Source organism: Neltuma alba, unplaced genomic scaffold, assembly GCF_004799145.2.
Source record: "Neltuma alba isolate B1F8T4 unplaced genomic scaffold, ASM479914v2 tig00011277_pilon, whole genome shotgun sequence".
In the NCBI taxonomy this organism is placed as follows: domain Eukaryota; kingdom Viridiplantae; phylum Streptophyta; class Magnoliopsida; order Fabales; family Fabaceae; genus Neltuma; species Neltuma alba.
The window spans coordinates 852787-874051 of NW_021635987.1; the positions used below are offsets into that span (position 1 = coordinate 852787).

Sequence of the window (21265 nt, forward strand, 5' to 3'; positions counted from 1 at the left end):
TTAAAACTCACAGTCTAAATGATTATGAAGGTGATTAACTTACTTTTTTTTTTTTGATAGCATCAAGAAGGTGATTAACTTACTGAATAACATCTAAATAAGATGCCACAAAAGCAAACAAATGATTGAATTGGGCGCTTCTTAATTAACTAGAAAAAATAATTTTATAAATCTGTTTTGAGGAAAAAATTTAAAACAAAAACAAACAAGTTCTTCTATTTTCTAAAATTTTTTAATTAGACAAATAACTAATTATGCTTTTACTTGCTTCAGTCACTAAAAAAAATTGTGCTAAAAGCTCATATGGCAAAAAAAAATCCGGCACAGCCAGAATTGAAGATGTATGCTTTAAATAGTTCAGGCCAACATACACTATGGATCATCAAATCAGATAAAAGCAATTTCAAGAACAAGTTGAATGTGTTCACATTAGGATGAAAGAAATTCGTCATTGATGAGTTGTCTGAAAAAAATGACATAGTGACATTTAAAAAATGAGAATGGATCAAGTCAACATCAACGCACATGTTTATCGATGGGATAAAGATGTTCATGATTATGTTGAAATAGTACCTTAAACTCTGTTGCATTGTAATCAATGTAAGGGAATCAAACGAAAAAAAAAAAAACACAAAGAAAGTTTGTTGTAAGAGGATTATTTCATGTTTTGAAAAGATAGTAGTTGGTGAATAAAATTTATTCTTGTTGGTTTTAATATTGTAACATGAAAAGGCCATGGCTCAAGGTACCTGTATTTTTCATATATTTCGTAGATGGGCAATGGTTGTTCATTGGATTTGACAGAATTTAGCATAGGCAGTATTATTTGTCTTGTATGGGTATTGTATTTTACTTTAATTGATGTTTATTCTATTGCAATTAATATATTTTTTTGATTATGTCCTTTTTTGCCTCACTAAAAATGGAGAAAAGCACTCATGACTGTGGGTCAAGTGAGAGAAATTCGACATTTTTAAACAAGATTTCAAATTTCCAGAATAAAAATAATTATACCAACAGGACTCTATCTATTCAAGGTATAACATGGAAGGAATAACTCTCATGCGAAAAAGTTCAGAGGTAACAGACTTTAATAATAGCAGAAACTATTTGCTTACATGAAATAGTCCATCTCTTGTTGTACGATATCAATACTGCATCAGATTATTCTGTGGATCCAAAACGCACTCATCAAAAGCTTGAATGGTTTTAAGACAATTGATTGATATAAGATTGTTAAACTTGTGAGTTTAAGCAAACTTGTGATAGGATTTAAATTCAAATTATAAGTTTGTAAGAGTTTACTTTTATTAATAAATTGATATTAAAAGTATATAATTAGATAATTAAAATATAAAACATGACGACAATTTCATTTAGATATATTTTAAATTCAGATAATTAAAATTAAATTCATCAGTGTTCATAATTCACCATATTCAACAAAGAAATTTTTATAAAATTTATATACAAAGCCACTAAACATAACTAAATAAAAAAAAATTTAAAACGAGTTTAAGAATGAATTGACATGATTTAACAAGTTAAAAATGTAAAAACAGTAAATTCAGTGAACTCATAAGTACAACCAAATTTATAGCTATAACAAGTTTAAGAGCAAGTCGACACAATTTTATAAACCACAAACGTAAAAACATTAAACAACTCGGAGAATCAACTCAGGAGTTTATTAATAATACTTGATATAAGACACTTGATCTTGCCTTCGGCTAATCAGCTAAAGGGGAACGTGCTCGACAGTGGCAAGGAAATCTGCCCCAAACCGCGTAATAATGGTTTACTGGATTCTCAATTGAAGGCAAATTAGGAATAGGTAGCCCATAGCGGAAGAGGAGAAACTGATAATAACTGGCGTAGAAAGATGTCTCAGCACAACTCTTAAATGAACAGACTATTTGGCACAATCATATCAAACTTAACATTACGCCCCCCACCTTGTCAGTGTTAAGCGATTCTGATGTTGAAAAGAGAAGTCACATGATCATATCTTTATCCTAAAGCCACAAACTGATGAGTTTGAATTTTGAAGGCCTGCACTATCACTTCACGAGGCTCAATTTAGCAATGGATGAATGGAATGGGATTTTGCCATGCCATCAACTTCACATAAATCATAAATTATTTAATTTGACGATTTAGTTAAGAAACGTTAATCCTCTCTAACGAGACCACAAAAATTAAGAAGTAACAAATGATCCCATCTAATTTCACAAGTATAAAAGACTATGATCTGAAGATTGCAAGTTAAAAGTAAAGCTATTTCACATTCAGCACCATGTTGACTATAGAATACTGTTCATTGATGCCAAAGGCATATTAAACTTGATAATTACAACTACCAGAAGTAGGAGACCTGCAGAATGAGGACAATTCAAGAAAGTTAAAGCGTTCTAATTGTATAAAGCAAAATACACTGTACATTGTTCCAACTGTTGCAGCAATAAAAACTGAAAGTGAAGCATCTCACCATTTTTCACGTCAGCAACTTTTCACTTCTTTTTCATACAGAATGTCGGAAACCTTTCTTTAACTTTCTACGGAATGGCCTGCATGCCTCAATACTCAGGTCAACGGCGGCAGCGAGTGCCATGAACATGGCAGCATCCTCCACACAAGTCACATGTCTCATGGCCAGTTGAACTAACGGCCTGCTGCGCTTACCTTCACCTTGAACTCTACAGCTCATCACAAAGCCTCCTATTATGGGGCTTAGAGCGCCGAAGTCTCCACTGCTTTGTGGGCTAGGTATTGGACTTGCAGTTGAAACTACACTTTTCATCTGTTTTTCGGTGTCTATGTAAAATTCCCCACCCTTTTCCGCATTTATATGTATTTCAGGCATAAGAAGTTCTCCTCCTTCGTGTGCTTCAGAAAAAAGACGGAATCGAAAGCAAATCGAGTCTCTAAGGCCACGCTCACGCCATGCTTCAAGCTTTCCCCATGGCTGCCAGCTCTCCGATCTACAAGCATCAGGACGAACAATCAACCAAGCTCCTGGGTTTGATTTGGCAACCCAATCACAACCTGTTGACGGCACAAAGGGAGTTGTTATGAAGGCTGCTGCAACAGCCGACCCAGAAAGATCATGTATCTTCACCTTCCATCCCTTTCTCTCTCTCCTCTCCATCTCCAAGTCTGAACTCTCACTGGATTTAGACCAGTAATTGCTTAACGGGTCAACCTGGGATACCCTGTCATTTCATAACTATCAAAAATTTCATTAATAACTAGTTTTTGACGTTTGAAAAAATTGGAAAAATAAATAAGTCCAATGACCAAAGGAAGTGGGGAAAAAAAAAAGCGCAGAGGAACTGCCAATGTGATTAGGCTTCCCTTGGAAAAGGAGAATTACTTTAACTACCATTACATGGACATTTATGGTATCAATATTATGATTGTAGATGTCTGTGTTTCAGAACGTTGATAAAAAAAGAATTTAAAAAAGAAGAGTCTAATTAAATCTAGAAGCAGCGGAGCCAAGGTTTTTCTTAAATAATAACATTAGTAAGAGCACCAACAGACTGCAAATTCAAAAGACAGTTATATGAAGTTACATCAACGCAAGGATTAAATGCAAGAAAAAGTAAAGCCCAATGAATATATTAATAGATTTCTCTCTTTGGAAAAAAAAAAAATTAATTTGGGAAATACCTTTTCCCACGCAGTAAATTTGCATGGCACACGACTGGATACACCTCAAGCAACAGGAAAGATTTTGGAAAGATTGGGATCATATAAATCCATGAATTTGAACACAAACCTATCTTATGCAGAAAGAATAGGCTAAGGCTTTAAGGAAGCTATCAAAGATTAAGACATTAATTGGATGTAATATTAGATCACAAATTTCATATCACCTGTCCTTGTCAAACTTGCAACTGAAGATTGGCTGCTTAACGGATCCTCGGAGCTGAACTATCTGAGGACTCAATGTTGTTACATCTTCAAACTGGAAGACATATCTGGGATCAGGGTCTAGTTTCACTCTTACATGCAGCTCTGCCCCTGGTTTTCCAATCTCCTGTTTGTTTTTGCCAATACCTTTCCACCCATTAAAGAGAATCAAAGGCTTTCCTTCACCCCATTCAGGGCCAACCTGCATTCTAAATATCCCAATTTGCTGCCTCTTGATGCCAACACCACAATGTGACTCCTTCCTGCCAGTAAATACAGCAATCTCCAAACAAGCATGAGGATTATAGAAGCAACCAGGAGCCAACAGTGCTTTTAAATCAGATTCCTCAAGGTAGAAGCTTGAAGCATTGCTCTGAGTATCAGGTATGGCTTCAGGAGAAGATATTAAGGGGACCATTGTTGTCTGAACAGGAAAACCTCGAAGCCGAATCTCACAAACACAGGGCAAAGAGAGTCTATGAATTCCATGTTTCTCAGTATTCAGACCTACCCCAGTAAATCTGAGCCCCAGTGAGTCTATTGACAACCTGATGAAGGCCTGGGGATCCATAGTAATCACAATTCTACCCCCATTGTATCAAAATCCCTACTTTTCAAAAGACCCTGTGATACAAGCAGCGACAATTTAGTCATGAACAAACAAATTTAAGATTGCAATTCACAGAAGGATGGAATGAGAAAGAAATAGCTAAGACATATTAACATACGACATGAACTTAAGTCTTTCAAACATTCTAAACAAAGTTGAGCAAGAAAAAGTGCAAAACTTTAAAGAAGCTAAGAACAATTATCTTGAAAAAAGGAAAGTTAAGAACAAAAGGCAGCTCCCGCCTTCTAGATTATGGCTCTTGTGAAGCTAGCGCATGTGAAAGCATAAATTAGAAAGCAGTCAAGAGGAATTTGACAGAATGCATCGAATGGGCTTGGCAAATAATGGGGACAAGCTGTGCAACCCTGTGCTGCAGATACTAGCAAAAATAGAGTCAGGGTGAACATTTATGATAATCACATAACATAAATATCAAAATTTGTCAAAATATCAATGCATGACTATAGAAGTGTTGTTAAAATAGGATGAAAAAAAACATTATGTTTCAGACAAAACGCTGGGCTTGGGAAAATTCACAAAGTTGTACTTTAGCAATTAAAATCAGTATGCATAATGGCCATTAAACTATTTGAAACACAGACTCAATGGTCCTATCTCCGGTGAGACAAGTAACTCAAGTTAATACTAAAATCGATACAAAATGAGATGAGTAGCTCAACTTAGCATTAAAATCAATACAAAATGGCATTGACCTTAGTAAACACTGACAAGTATTTGACGACACATTCAAGGAATTCAATATGCGAGATGGCCCGTAGGAATCAATACCTAGTTTTTTGAAACACAAACTGTCATCTCTTGAACTAGAGTCGAGTAGCAACTCTTTAAATAACATATTCAAGCAAGAAATTCCTTGTACATACGAAAAAAGTACAAAGAAGAACAAAAAACAGATAAAATTGCAGATCATACAGCATTTACATCAGAGGAAGGGCATCTGATTGAAGAATAAAATGACATGCTCAACTTTTATATTGGATTTGCCCAAAGTAGGCTGAAAGATTAAGGCCTCTCTTTCTCTTTGGCAAAAGTCTAAATCAAATGCAAGATTTATACAATATATTTTCCTCGGACGACGATTATTAGTCAATTTTGTTTGCTCAAATAGTTTGAAGTTTAAGGAGTTTCAGAATTAGGACTATCAGCACCCCATCAATCCATGTGTGGTGCTAAAAATTACCATGGCTTTTCTGGGGACCCAAAACACTTTGCGATAAGAGGGGCCTACTGAAAACTGCACGTAAATGTTGACTGGAAAGCTAACCAGTAACCATAAAGCAACAGAGTCAGCTACCAAAGGAGAATAGAGGAGCTAAGACATAGAACTGAAGAAATTGTCTCGGGTAAACTAAGAGACATAGACACTGGGACCCGACATAATACAGATACCGTGACATAACAACACACGCGCACACAGAGTGTTGTGATCACCAAAAAAAACAGTGTACATAATGTGTGAGCGAGAGCAAGTGAGCCATCTACAATTACTTCTAGCACAAGGGAAGTTGGGAACGAAAGCAATCACTCATGATCGTTACAGAACACAAATGAAAGATTTAGATGATTCCATCTAACTCGTGTGTAGCCGATAATTAGATTTAACAAAAGCAGTTAACGAAAGAAAGAAAGGAACAAAAGAAAAGTCAAAGTCAGTTCTGAAAACAGGTAGCAACAAAATGTAAAAACAGAACTCACCGAATTGGAGGGCAATGTACGAAGCTTCTTCGAGCTTAAGCAAAAGGCCCAATTCAGCGCAGAAAAAGCAGTGAGAATTTGTTCTGCTTTACAGACAAAAACATCAAACACCTGAAAAAGAAAGAGGAAAGAGAAGGAATCCCAGAAAAGAACCGAATTATAAGGTGAGAGAGACTTTCCAAATCCAAACCCAAAACCCAATTCTCAATTTTTCCACTACCCACTCTCCAAAACTATCAAACGGGGCAATTTATTTTGCAATCCTAGCAGAGATTGGTTGAACAACAAATCAAAAGATAAAAGACGACAAGACCAAAAACCAAGAAAAAAAACCCATAGCCACAATTATTGATGATAACTACGTAGATTGTGCACCGATCACGAGGAGATCCATTCCCAAATTCACTGAACGCTTCGCGCAATCTCTCTTTCTCTCTCCTTGTGGGAACACTTGTGTTTTCCTTGCGGTGTGGGAAAGGAAGAAAGCAGGAAGGCAGGAATTAATAATTATGGGGTATGCACTATTTTGTCACGAAACAGACGGCAAAAGAAAGGGAGGAAAACAAATAAATATAAAAAGATTTAGGATAATTTTCATACAAAAGACATGGAAAAGTATGTTGAAGAACAGTGAGAGATTGAGACGAGGCATGTGGTAGATGGAATCATAATTAATAAAGAATTTATTTTTTTATGTGGAAGTGGAAATTATGAGTTGGAAATGGAGAAGAGGGAAGGAAAGAAAAGAAGTAGATGAGGAGGAGGGAAGTGAGGAAGAGAGTCAAGAGAGAGAGAGAGAAGGAGAGGTCGTGAATACAGCTGTAACCAAAATACGATGCACGAAACAAAGCAGAGAATCGCTTTCAGATACATATGCCTGACTTCATCCATATGATCTTTTATTTTATTTTATTTTATTTTTTTCCTTTTCAATTTTGTCTTTGTGTGCGCGAATCTAATAATCTAATAAGTAATAATAAAAGAAAAGGATCAAATAGCATTAAGGGGGCTGAATTTTGTCAAAGGTTAATCCTTCATAATTAACTAAGATTTTGAATTTTTATTGGAGAGTTTATCATGAGTTTCCCATTGGGAAACGTTTATTATAAGGTTTATAAGTTTATAAGGCTTCTTTTTTTTTTTCCATAATAAGCTAGTTTTTTAGAATATGACTTTTCTTTTAGATTTATACTTATTATATTGATGCTTTTATGGATAATTGGCCAATCAGACAAGGCTACCTGCAGAGCCACTGAGAACGTTGACGTGTTGTAGAGTTTATAAGTTTAAGAGACTTTTTTTTTCCCTAACATGCTAACAATGCTTCAAATATAATTATCTTCAATTAGAATATACATGTATTGAACCCCAAAAAAAAAATCATGTAGCATTTTACCTCAACCACTGATCCGATCAAGTCACTTGTCACTCATTTTTATATACTCATCTGGTCCTTAATATAAGGTCTAATTATTGAATTGGTTTTGGTCCTAAATATAAGACCGATTTTTATATTTATTAATTTTCTCTAAATTACCTTTATGGATACTCTCTCAACCATAATCAAGTAGAAGAGGAAGATGAGGTATAAAGAAAGATGATTATAATATTTTAGGAAACACATGTCACATTTCTTATAATTAACTAACTTACCTAACTTCTTTAATATAATCAAATTAGTTAAATAGGTCTTATATTAAGCACAGAAGAAGTATATAAAAAATACATTGTTAAAATTTTCAGACTCTGGCCATTTGCAAATTATTCTCATCCCTGTCTCTTTCCGTTTTCTCTCTTTCAGCAAGAATTAAATAAGAATAAATTGAAAAATATCATTAACTACCCAATAAATTACTTATATTTAAGATCAAACATCTTCCCTAAAAGTAACTTATAAGGATGAGAGTGGTAGTAAGAAACATTTGTCATCCTAAACTATTTATTGAAATAAAAACCCTTTTCAAATGTTAAAATTATTCCAAATATTGTCCTTTAACTTATAAACATTACCTTCATTATTAATTTTATATTAATTTTAGGTTAAAAGTAACCGGTATAACCTGAGGTTTAATTATGTTGAGCATTTTTTTTCTACCTTTTTAATGAAACGGGGCTAAAATGTCATACATCTTGCGAATTAGGCATTCATAGACTTATTTTCACCGATGAATGGTTAGTTGGCAAGTCATATGGTACCGCTCTGATTCTAAGTACAAATCCCTTAGAGGAAAGTTTTGATCTTAACTATAAGTGACTTGTAATATATTTAATATTTATTTTTTAATTTTAATTTTATTTAATTCTTATTAAAAAGAGATAAATAATAGAAAAATAAGAGAATGATTTATAAATGTAGAGAAAGAAAGAAAACTTTAATAAAAATAAAATTAAAAAATTTTGTCAATTTAATATATTTCTTAATGTGCGAAAATATGTTAGTGACTTATATCAAGCATCGAGATATGATACACCAAGTTTCCTAAAAAAAAGGCGTTAATTGCTATCGATTACTTAAAGTTACTGAACAATTAACGTCAAAGTTTATTAATCAAAAGCCAACATTGCTTTAATACAAGGTCTAATTGCTTTAATAAATAGTTTAAGATAATCACTAGCTACTCTTTGCAAAAACAATTTAAAGACGAAAATGCCCATTAATATGGTAAAAATATAAAAGCTAAAATATATATTTGGTCCTTTAACTTTATATAAAATTTTAATTTAGTTTTTTAATTTAAAAAAATACATTTGGTTATTTAGTCCTAAAATTGTTGGCTTAAATGATTTTTTTTTTGGGTAACATTCATAATTGTTTTGAAAATTCAACTTAATATATTAACATTTGAGAATATTTTATCAAGATTTAAGAGCATAATGTCATCATTTTTTTACAAATAATTTTAAGGTTAAAGAATTAAAAAAATACTTTTTAAAATTAAAGGACTAAATTAAAATTCTCTATAAAATTAAAGGACTAAATATAAATTTTAGTCAATAGAAAAATTATCTTATTCATATATATATATATATTTCTCCACACTACCTCATCTTCTGGGCACAATATACACGAGTAACACGACTCTTTAAAAGTTTTTGTGGCCATTAATATCAGATTTTTCATTAAAAAACTATGGTAGTCTTATTATTCAGGATAACATTTTAAAATACATAAAATCATGAAGCATGTCCTTCTAACATCTCTGAAGTGCAAAATGTTGGGTTTGACCCTTCACAAGCTTGTTAAAGATTGCAGGTTTGACCTTTTATGGGCGTATTGGATGCATAAAATCTAAAATAAATCACAATATTTACAAGTTGTGAATAATTCAAATAAATAGAAAGAGATGGATATTCCTTTATATGAATTAGAACGGTATAAATGTAATGATCACATCAAATAATTTCTAACCATTTAGAGGCTATGGCATGACTCAAATTTAGATTACTTGATGACATGGAGTGCTTATTATTTAAAAGCAAATAAAATATTGTATTAATTATTTTCATTTTCAAAAAACTTCTAACTCTGGACTCGGATTAACTCAGGTGATTAGAAATCGGACAAATATGGTAATGATTAAGGGTTTAATCAATGAAGAAAGTTGAATTACCATGGTCGGCCTGGAAGTTCTAAACAAAGAAAATTTTGTGAATAACTATCATGTAATTTGAAGATAACGCGGAAACTTTTGACATTTTTGAAAGAGTCCTTCCTATGACTCCTCTTTTTTTTTTTTTTTTTTCATTTTTTGATTATGAGACTATATGGCAAAGTTTTTCTTTTTTGGGTAAAACTATCTCTAGTCTTTAATATAAGATCTTATTTAACTTTTATTTCGGTCCTAAATATAAGACCCTAATCCATTTTGTTTATCATATTTATGTATTTTTCTTTCAAGATAATCCTTCTAACAATGGTAGTTCTAGTCAATATATTTGATTACCAAAAATATTTTAAGAACGACAACACTTATTTATTACAAACAACTAACTTAACTTCTTTTCCTAATCTCCTGAAATTAGTTAACTAGCTCTTATAATTAGGACTGGAGGTAGCAGTTCGTATGGCTAAGTTAATTTCAAAGCATTCTTTAAAAGTAGATCATCATTTTGGTTTTTTAGGGCTACTTTCTATTTTGGTCAAAACTTTAGAATCACTTGTAGAACATACTTGCATTTCATTTTGATGTTATAATTTTTTTGATATTTCATATCATTATATTTTATACCGCTATTAGATTAGGTTAGATTAGACTATAGAGCTTATCCAAATTTTACAATTTTTTTCAACAATACGCACACTAATATTACTTAATTTTTCCGAATCAATATACACTTTTCAGAAACATATCAATATAATAACCGGAGAATATTTTAGACAAAACTTCTAAAGTTAAATAGAACTATAATATGATTTTATTGAAAAAAATATATTTAAAAAATAACAACAAATTCATACGATTTTAACAAAATTATCTTTTAAGAAAATATTTATGCAATTACTCTTGACTCTTGAGAAGCAGCCATGGTAATATCTTTCCTGCTAATACTTGGAATGCCTCTCTAAATTACAGAGTAGGAAACAGAAATTAATATGAAAAACAAAAAAAGATATAGAAAGTCATATTATCTGTATTATGTAAATATAATAAATCCTGAATAATATGATTTATCCCAAGTTTTGTACTAAAGCATATAATCTACTTTAATTATTATTAAAAAATGACAAAAATTAATTAAATTAGCATTAAAAATTAATAAAATTAATGAAAAAAATCTGATCGGCTAGAGTCCAGCCAAATTGTCCAACAAGATTTTCATGGTTCACAAAAAAAAAAAAAATTCAAACATAGAAATGTTGTCGCGTAGACGTCTCACTTATCACCCATTTTATCTAAATCTAAATTTTATAAGAAAATTAATAAAATGAAAAAATATCGTCCTGACCTGTATTAAAAAAAACAAATTAATAAGGAAAGGGATATTAAAGACAAACCACGCATAAGGACAGTTAAAAATAAATGGAAAAGACAAAACATACACTGGCATATTTGAATATTTGCCAGGTTCTTTTACTAGTTTTTTTTTTTTTAAATTATGTGCAATGTACGTGACCTACATTATTTTTCGCATGATTTCTTACTGATTTAATCACTGTCGATGCTTGAAAAAAAAAAATATAATTTTATTTTATAGATAAAAGTTTAGATATGAGTTTGGTCTCAAGAATTTATCAGATTCAAAATAAAAATATTTATAAACTTCTCAGTAATCCAATTTTCATACCAATATATTTAATTATGTGACCCAACTCCTCAGACCAACTTTTATTGAGAAGAATAAAATTATTTCGGCACACATGTACGTATTTGCCAATATTAATGTGGTCTTTATTTTATTATTTTAATTGAAATATGTTTAAATAATTTTGTGTGGAATGGAAAAATTTAGCAACGGGCTTTTGTGAACGGAGCGATGAGATCATGCTTTCACATTCCTGCTCGTCCAATAGTTAAGTTCGGATCCGCTACAAGCCCATGGTGAAGCCATTTACACGTGGAAGCACTTATCTTAGAATCCATGGATATGGGTTGAGTTTAGCAAAATGAGTATATCATAACAAGATAAATTAAACTTTGAATTTTTATTAGAAAATATGTTTATATTTAGTACTCAGTAATATTTCAAATAGAATTATCTTTAATAGATGAATAACCGTACTTCTCCAAAACAAAAAGAAAAAGAAAATATGAAAACTATTGAATTGAGTGGTCAGATAGTTCATATTTAATATATGATAATGTCTTAAATAAAATTATTTTCAATAAGAAAATATTTGTAATTCACCAAAAAAAAAAAAAAAAGAAAGCATGAAGGCCATTGAATTGGGTGCTTGTTTCAGCATTTTTGGGATCTAGTTGAGAAGGCTAAATCCCTTTTGTGTAGGGACTGAGCAGTGGTGGTAAGGAATTTACCTAAAGATAAACTTGCTAGTGCTGACAAGCTTGCTAAATAGATAGTTTAATAAACACCAATCATCTTTATGATACTGTTTGGTATAAGAAGGAAAAAAAAGAGAGGAGAAGAAAAATTTTAATAAGTTCTATTTAAAAAATTAGAGAAGTATAATTTTGACATTTTTAATAGAGAAAAGAAGTAATATAAAAGAGTAATAAAAATCAATTAAAAGTTTTTAACTCCACTTTTTTAATTTTTTTAAATCAAGTTTATTAAAATTTTCCTTCCCCTTTCTTTTTTTAATTTTTCCTCATACCAAATGGACCCTATATGTTAAGATGGAAAGTGATGATGAAGGCCAGCTAGTTAGAGGAGGGTTTTTGTTTATTTTGTAGTTCATTTTTCTTGTTTGTCTTCTGTTTGATGTGTTAATAAAAGCTTCAGTTTCCATTAAAAATAAGTGCTTGTTTGGCTTTCCTGAAAAAAAAAAAAACAGTTTTATATGTTATGAGATAAATTTTTTCTTCCATATTTATTTAGTATCATCATACTCATGTGCATGTATGCCAACCCACTACGATATGATATGCTACAAGTAAATATTTATAAAAAGAAATGAATTTCATTTTAGGACTCAAAATCAATAAAATCAAACTAAACCTAATATTCTCAAGACTGCTTTTGGTGTAAATTATGACAGCTCGACAAATCTCATAAGTTAAATCGAAGGAAATGGAAATCACAATGGTAAATTATGAAAACTTTATAAGAGATAGTTGAGAATGTAATCCAAGCATATTGAAAGTTATGATTAGTTTATCTTTTAGCTTTTACAAATTGGCTTTTAAATTTACAATTGATTTTTTACTTACAAAGCTTTTTATAATTTATGGTTAATTTTTAGTTCAATTTCCCATTTTATAATTGAGCTGCATGCTGATCATATAAGAGGCTTTTGGTTAATGAAATGTTTAAAAAGACTTGTATACTGTAAAGGTTAGAATGAATATTTAAATTAAAAGATATATTAATTGGAAATTCAAAGTCACGGCAAAAATTTTTTATACCCAGGACAAATTACAAATTTTGTAATTTCAAAAATCTCTTTAAAATTCGAGGAATAAAATATATTTTTTTCTCTGTAGTGCGGTATAATTTAAAAAGAGAAAAATGACAAAAAATCATCAAAATAGAAAAATTATAAATTAAAACTCATGACCATAATATCGGTTTTGATAATAATTTTTATAAATGGATCATGTATGTAATTTTTTTTATTTCAACAGTTTTATTTTACAATTTTTTTTAGAAAAAGAAAAAGAAAAAATTTGTGAACGAACCGAAGGGCAGATAGGAGAATCACCGAGGGAACACGGAATCCCTCATGCCTCCTGAGTGCTGAGAGCCTCTGATTTCCTGCGCGCGCAAGAACGAAGCTTCGAGACTCTGCTTTGTTGAATTCGAATTCGCTCGCTGTGTCTGCATCCCTCGTCTCGGGTATGCGCCTGTATATATTATCTGTCGGGCATGTATTTCTGTTTTCGCTAATAATTTGAACCATTTGCTCGGTTATTGTTCAGCTTATGCTTTAATCTCTGCAAATTATACTGTCCTACCGTTTCTGCAAATGCGTCTCATCAATGGTGGAATTTTAGTTCAGATTGAAACAATACACTCTGTATCTCTGGCAGGTTGTCCCCAAGATGAACTAAAGTCCTTCACGATAATTTATTCTTTGTGGGTTTGATTTTGAGGTTACCAGAGTTTTGAATCAAAACCCTAGTGGAAGTGCATCATCAGTGTCTTCATTGGGTTTCCTGTACATTGTAGGACATAAAGGATACCTAATGAATCTGTTAATTCCTAATCTTCCACAACAGCTTAATTTCTCTGGATCTTTGTCAAGTTCAGGCTGTCTTTCCCTCCATGAAAAGCTTTCTCATCTTTCCCTTTCTCACTCTCCCATTGTTACACCCAAAAGGACAGTCATTCGTATGGGTGGGGGACCTAGGACTTACCCAGGAGGTGTGTCAAAATGGCAGTGGAAGAGAATGCAGGCCAAGAAAGCCAAACAGCTGCTAAAGGCCCGGCTATGCCGTGAGCGACAGATATATGAAATGCGCAAGAGGGCAGAGCTGAAAGCTGCGGTTTCTGAGCTTGAGAGACCATGGGAGGTTGTTGAGAGAGCCCCGACCTTATTTTCAGTTAAAGCAGATGAACAATTGAAGGTGTTGGCTGATAGGTTTCAGAAACCTGGTGGGTTTGATATGTGGTCTGAGAGAGATGGACCGCAACTGTTTGAAACCCCGGATGAGTTGCCTTCTGCAAGATTTTTTCCCAAAGGGGTTGTCCACAGCATTAGACCTTACAGGAGAATCAGCGATTCAGAGTTAGATCATATTGAAGGGGGTTCAGAATCAGAAGCTGACGAGGATGTTTCAGGTAATGAGGTGAGCAAGATAACACACAGATCATCCAGAAGAAAATTTAGAGGTAGGTCCTCTGGAGGAGGGGAGACTGAGGGAGGGGACTTATCGGATCAGGAAAATGGACCATATTCTGGGAACTCTTCTTCAATTAACTCAGTGGAGTCTTTGACCAATAAGAGGCTTAATGGAAAATTGAGGAAGAAGGGGAATAGAAGAAAGAATTTTTCTAGGAATCTAGATGGTTCAAATGGATATCTGGGGAGAGTTGAGTCTGAAAGGAAACAGAGAGGGAATAGTTCCTATCCACATCGTCGTAGTGGCTACTATAAGAGGGTGACTTCACCCTATGCTTCACCAGAGCATGAAGATGCAGAGTCTGAAGTTTATGATATGAGTTTGCAACGAGATGGGAGTTATGGGTTTACGCAGAGTGGTGCATCTCACCCAAATTAGGGGAAAGAAGCTTCATTATCAATCCATACATTCTAAGTTAGAGATGAGTTTTGATCTGGCAAATGGGTTGTATAAGGAAAATGTACCCTTTGTTAATGAAAATGTATTACTTTTTTTTTTTTTAAATAATGTTTTTAGTTTGGTTACTTTATTATATTTTCGACGACAGCCCCGCCGATAACAATACTTTCTGGTCTGCGTAATTACAAGTTAAATACAATCATTTTGTGATGTAGAAAGAAGTTGGGAACAGGGAAGAGGAGGCGAAGAGGGAAGAGAATCGGAGAGAGAGGAAGAGGGAAACTAGAGGGGAACAGAGAGTGAGAGAGAATTAATTCATTCAATCTGATAAACTGAATACAACTAGCTCTTCTGCCCTTATTTATAGACTCTAGTATGTAGACCCTCTTAACTAGCTAACCCCCTTTTTATTTATTCATTACATAACATTTTGCTGAAAATGTAAATATCAAGTTTGGCTGAACTTCAATTTTGATATCAATATATATTTTAAAATTTTCCTTATAATCAAGGCTTACTTGCATGGTCATGTAAGTATGTGATTAATTAAAGTTTTGACATATTTAACTTTAAAGTTAAATTGGTTGGCATGTCATAAATATGGGATTCACTGCATGGGGGGTTGCTATTTAAGTGTCATGTTTCAACCATACTGGTTCATGTACTAAAAGGATGTAGGTTATGCATCATTAAATAGTACAAAATAATTTTTGTCCTGGGTGGATGAAGAGGTTGGTGTGCTTTATAAATCCTGCAATTATTGTACCAACTTTTGCCTGCTAGTTTGCTGGGATTTGGTTTTCTCTCAATAAATTCTGCAGAATGGGATCTTGTTGACAGTATAAGCTCAATTTCTTAAATTGTATCCGTGAAATTTCGTAGTAGACCAGCTGGGTTCTCATTGATATTGTCAGAAATGAGTAGTTTCTTAGAATGTCTGTTGTCATCAATTTTTCTTCCAAGAGGGAATATGCAATTTGGTTTCTGCAAAATTTGCCTCCTTCTGAATAAGTTCTTAGATTTATTCTTCTGTACAACTTTGTCATTCAAAATTTGTAACTTGCTAGTTGCAACACATGTATTGACATTGTCCATTAAAGTATGTTCCCGTTTTGGTCCCCTAGACAGAGAAGCATGTAATGAGTTACAAACTTGAAGTGGGGAAATCCAAGTACTGAAGTGTTGTCAGGCACGCCTCGCAGGGATGTGTTTGTGTGTGTGAATTGTGAAATAACTATCTTTGCGTGTGTTCGCGCTGTTCAGAAAACTTGCTAGAAGCCAATGGCATTGCGGCTTTGTGCTACGAAAAGAGGTTGCAAGTTTCGATCTTGCATGTAATCTTAAATTGAAAAGATCAGTTTTCATCTCATCGTAGAAGCACTGAAACCCAATTTGAAGTTATGCACAAAGTCTAGAAGAGGCTTATGTGAACGCACAAAATCAAAACATGAGAAACATTATTACATCAAACAGCTCTTTGTATCAATAATAAGATAAATGTCATGCCATATACAAAGTGTTATGGCTTATTTTAGATAACTTATTAAGCAATCAGTAAGAGAGAGCAGACATGCATCAGAAGATGAAGACGATGAAAGGCCAGGCCAGTACTCTCTTATCATTGCACATATAAGATTATTTGGGGAAGTGTTTCTGTTCACTTCCAACCCTTGAACTTGCCACCATGCTTTCCATATTTGCCATGCTTGAACTTGCCATGGCCATGACCGTGACCATAGTAGCCTCCATGAGTGTAGTAGCCACCAGTTCCATGACCCAAATGGTGCTGACCCCCACCATAGTATCCAGTGCCTCCATGACCATGATGGTACCCTGTTTGTTTTCCCATAAATCGAGTCAAAAAGGTCCACATGTTTATAAACTACGCTATATATGGGAAAAATTACTTTGCAGTTCCACATAAGCAATCTAATCATTAAGAAGTCTTTTGAGTTGTCAATATGTCATTACTTGTTATTTCCTGCAGCGGAATTTGCCATTGGCATGTTGCTCATAAACCTTTTATTGATTAATTGCTTACCAGGGATTGTATAGTACTACCTTTGATCCTTAGTATGAGAGTTAGATAACTAATTTGGAGATATTAAAGAAATTAGTTAAGTTGGTTATTTAAAACAATGCGTGTTGATTTTCCTAAATTAACCTATTTAGTTATATATATTGGAACTAGCCCATGGTGCAAACTCCTTTACAAAATAGATTGAGATTTTTTATTTAGAACCAAATCCAATTTTCTAACTAGCTCTTATATTTACGATCCGAGGTGGTAACTTTTTTCAGCATATATAGAATTCATGATTATGACTCACTTTCAACCGTCTTATTATATGATGGTAAAGAGAGTAATTAATTTGATGAGAAATATGAGAGGAAGAGATAGCAAACCTTGCTGATATGGATAAGAACCAGAATAACCATAGTTAGGTGGAGGATATCCAGACGAAGGATAAGCAGAAGGAGGAGGATATGAGTATCCCTGTGGTGGGTAGCCCCCTTGCGGAGGATATCCTCCTCCCGGTGGATATTGGTAACTCATCTTCTTTCTTTAACTTCTAGTTATTATTCTGGCCAAAACAAGAAAAATAAGTCATTATTTTCAAATCTGCAACACAAGAAAATGAAACACAATATTCTTCACTTCTAACTCTTCTATAACCCTATAAGATTGAATTCAGTGAAAGACTACGAAGAGCCTATAACACTAGATATCCTTTTGCAATTAAACGTACCGTTAGTGCCAAAAAATTTTTACATTAATTTAAAAGGCCTTTCTATGCTGGTTGTCTGGTCTTTTACAGTGGCTACGGAACGGGTGTAGAAAACTACTTTTCTGTACCGGTTTTTGCTAGTATCTATAGTGGTTAAGAAAGTGTTTTTTTGTTTTTTTACATTGGTTCTATTAGCAACTAGCATAGAAAATCAACAATTTCACATTTTAGTAGCAAAAATACTACTGGCTAAACTTTCTGTCATTTCCATAGCAATTGAGGTAAAAGGCCTAATGTAAAAAATGCTACTCCTCCGCTCCTTAATAGGAGTTAATTAGAGAGCTGATATTAGTTATATATATAAAATTTATTTCACATATTTATCAATTTTTTTTTTCAAATTAGCTCTATTGATATTCTCTTAATAATAATCAAGTAGAAAAGGGAGGGAGAGAATTAAGGAAAATACTTAGAGTGTTTTAAAAAAAAATTCATATGAACTAATTTAATTAATATCTTTAATCTACTCAAATTGATTAATTATGTCTTGTATTAAGGACGAAAGGAGCATTTTCCATTACTGTATGTCTCATGCATATTGCATGCAATGGAATGTATTCTTTTGTTAATTTCAATAAGATGAACTCTTATTACCTCTTAATAAAACCAATTCCATGAAAACATTCATAAATATATGATCATCTTTTATGTTGAGAACAATCATCTCCAAGACTATGTGCATATCAGAGGCAAGTACAAGTGATATTTTTAAAGCATATTTTAGGAAATTACAGATATTTTCACGCCAAACAACATATATTTAGTAAGAGATGTACACATAGGTGGAACCAAATCAAATATCAAACCAAGATGATGCAGCAAAACAAACAAACGTAAGTAAGGATCTAATATTTCTACTACGAAGGAAATTAAGGACTATGATAAATCATGCCTCAAACAAACAAAATTTCAGCAGGGAACCTATTTGCAAGAAACTTACTCAATTGGCTCTTCTTCGAAACCGAGTCACTGTAACCTCTGATAGCGTTCCAAGTTTGGAAGTCAGTGAACAAATTTATAAGCATTATCATATATTCTTATTCTTCATAATAATATATAAAAATATTCTTATTCAGTTATTCTTTATCTCCTGATGTTGTGAAAAGACATGAGTTGCTTCGACGCGTTTGGAATTTGTTTCTTCTAGAGCTTTAATTTGCACCATACAATTTGGAATGTAAGATGCCGTATTACTTTATTTTTTTTAATAATAAAATATTATCACGCGTACTTAGGCATATATTCTTGAAAATTATAATACGTAAGGATACGTAATTTATGAAAGCGACAATTGAAAATTTTAAAAATTATGTTTTTTAACATCAGCAAAAGATATCCCAAAAAAAAAAGAGTTAAAACAACAGGAAAGAAATTCATGAACATATATATGGGACCTTCATAACTTATGCCATTATGGTCATGAAGTCATATATATAAGTTGATAGACAATAGTCATAATTCAGCTAACATTAAATATCTTCTTTAAGACTTTTGAGCGTAAGGAGTGCGAGTTCTTAATAAAAAATATGATAGGTGCGTGGGTTATAACCAAAAAATAAACATGATAATCATAAATTATAGTAAGGTAAAGGATGACAAAGGAAAAAAAATATCATCCTTAACGAGAAGAATGAGTTTAACTTAATGTCACTGGATAAAAAAGAAGAAACTATTTGTGGAGGTCTGTTTCAGGATAATAATTGGAAAATACTACCTTTAATTCTAAATATAAGATACAATTTATAATGAAATTTGTTATATAAAGTGAATATTATATTTGAGATTGGAGACAATAGATAGGGTTAAAGGCTTGGCAATGAAGTTTTGAGTTTAATTTATGTCAAGTACAGTAACTAAAGTTATGGAGGTTCTTAGTAGTTTAAAGTTTTGTGGGGCTCAGCTTGTAAGAAGATGCAAAGAAGATGAACTAGATGTTATAAAGAAAAAAGATTAATTACCTTTGTAGTTTGTAACTTGAACATTTTATCCAGAGAATACTAACTGCATCATCTTGAATACACCTGTACGTAGTTTCTTCAAAGCATTATTTGTGAATTTTGTATAAAAAACCAGCTTAATGTTTACATCTCTTAATATTACATATTCAAGAGATCTTTAAGCATTTTCACACACGTTCATTAGGAGAGAATCTAGTTTCTTAGGAAGACCTGGAGAAAATTAATCCATTAAACTTTAAATTCTTTTTTTTGGGGGGGGGGGGGGAGGAAAAACTCTTTCATGTAGAACTCATGATAATATGCCTTATAAACCTCACTTCTCTTGAGATGACATGTCATGTACCTCAAGACATAAGGCTGATAAAAGAGCCATTTAATTTTGTTCATTTCTTTTTTGTTTTCTTTTGTCCAAGTCCAAATCATTCTTTTATGGATAAGTTGATTGTCTTGTTTTTTTTTTTTGAATAAAATACTGTATATCAAAGATTCAACATCTAGTATCTTCCCTCATCAACTGCCTCCTATCTAATGATAGGGTTGATCAAGAATACAAAAAATTATCTCTATTTGAAGGGAGGACTTGTCTAAATAGTCAGCAAAACAGATATTTCATTAGGAATGTGTCTCACCAAAATCTGCCAATCTTTATGCAAGGCTACTCTAATTTCATCAATAATATCTCTAAAAGGGTGAGTAGCATCACACGCCTTATAATCAAATTAATGGCTTTAATTAGAGTGACTGGTTACACCAAAATAGAAAAAGAATGACTGGTTTTTTTTTTGTTTGGAGTGAAAAGGAAATATATTAAAAGGACAACTGTGCAGAGTCTGCAAAAGTGCTAACATCTACTCCTTTGGTCCTATTTATAGGACAGAGAGAGAAGATTTTTTTTTTGTCCTATTTATAAGTCACTTCATTAACTTTTCAGTGTGAATGTACTATTTTGTCCTTCATTTATTATAGTGTAAATAGTTATCTTTTTTGAAAAGAGTATATATTAAATAGGGGTAAAGTTGAAAAGTTGCTATATTTTAATGGAGGGTTAATGCAGTTTAAGGTTTTTTTTTATCTATATGAAACATGTTAGAAGTGCCTTATATATAGGACCAGAAGAGTAAGCCTCAGGATTGATAGAACTAAGGAGGTCCCGAGCAGAGAAAAGAATAACTGGTTTTCATTCTCTTCAATGTGACATCAGGTTAACTTTTTTCTCATACAGGCTGAGTCGGCCCCATGTTCCTTATTCCCGTGCAAAGTTGTAGAGCCCCAGGCCCATAACTTCTTTGCTTGCCCATTTTTAAAAAGGCCCAAGAAAAAGAAAAGCAAACAACTTCCAGGTCTATTTGTCTGACCCTGGGCTACTGGTTGTGAAGGGACCCAACATACCCCACGAATCAAGATTAGCCTCCGGCC

The 21265-nt window shown here is 32.7% G+C and overlaps 3 protein-coding genes across 5 annotated transcripts; 1 reads left to right on the plus strand and 2 right to left on the minus strand.

The window, feature by feature from the left end:
- Positions 1–2254: 2254 nt before the first annotated feature.
- LOC114711078 (uncharacterized) lies at positions 2255–6928 on the minus strand. Of its 3 annotated transcripts, none has more exons than XM_028895430.1 (4): positions 6242–6928; positions 3879–4539; positions 2489–3212; positions 2255–2374 (listed from the first exon to the last, which is right to left on the minus strand). In XM_028895430.1, exons 2-3 carry the CDS (start codon positions 4484–4486, stop codon positions 2522–2524), a joined length of 1299 nt encoding a protein of 432 aa, XP_028751263.1. In that variant the 5' UTR covers positions 4487–4539; positions 6242–6928; the 3' UTR covers positions 2255–2374; positions 2489–2521. The 3 variants fall into 3 exon arrangements, with proteins under 3 accessions (XP_028751263.1, XP_028751262.1, XP_028751261.1); XM_028895429.1 differs by having other exon boundaries at positions 2259–3212; positions 6242–6352; positions 6617–6927; XM_028895428.1 differs by having other exon boundaries at positions 2259–3212; positions 6242–6352; positions 6604–6927.
- Positions 6929–13553: 6625 nt separating this feature from the next.
- Positions 13554–15227, plus strand: LOC114711143 (uncharacterized). Its single transcript, XM_028895494.1, has 2 exons — positions 13554–13696; positions 13891–15227. The coding sequence occupies exon 2, from the start codon at positions 14047–14049 to the stop codon at positions 15079–15081; it is 1035 nt and encodes a 344-aa protein (XP_028751327.1). The 5' UTR covers positions 13554–13696; positions 13891–14046; the 3' UTR covers positions 15082–15227.
- Positions 15228–16524: 1297 nt separating this feature from the next.
- On the minus strand, positions 16525–18892 carry LOC114711144 (cold and drought-regulated protein CORA-like). The gene is made up of 3 exons (XM_028895495.1): positions 18832–18892; positions 17509–17687; positions 16525–16935 (listed from the first exon to the last, which is right to left on the minus strand). Exons 2-3 carry the CDS (start codon positions 17657–17659, stop codon positions 16760–16762), a joined length of 327 nt encoding a protein of 108 aa, XP_028751328.1. The 5' UTR covers positions 17660–17687; positions 18832–18892; the 3' UTR covers positions 16525–16759.
- Between the last annotated feature and the right edge of the window lie 2373 nt (positions 18893–21265).

Coding starts and splice junctions, on each gene's coding strand:
- LOC114711143 (XM_028895494.1), top strand. CDS start 14,047: ATGAATCTGTTAATTCCTAATCTTCCACAACAGCTTAATTTCTCTGGA.
- LOC114711078 (XM_028895430.1), bottom strand. CDS start 4,486: ATGGATCCCCAGGCCTTCATCAGGTTGTCAATAGACTCACTGGGGCTC. Junction 3,213..3,878: donor TGCAAGTTTGACAAGGACAG/GTGATATGAAAT, acceptor ATGAAATGACAG/GGTATCCCAGGTTGACCCGT.
- LOC114711144 (XM_028895495.1), bottom strand. CDS start 17,659: ATGAGTTACCAATATCCACCGGGAGGAGGATATCCTCCGCAAGGGGGC. Junction 16,936..17,508: donor TTCTTATCCATATCAGCAAG/GTTTGCTATCTC, acceptor GAAAACAAACAG/GGTACCATCATGGTCATGGA.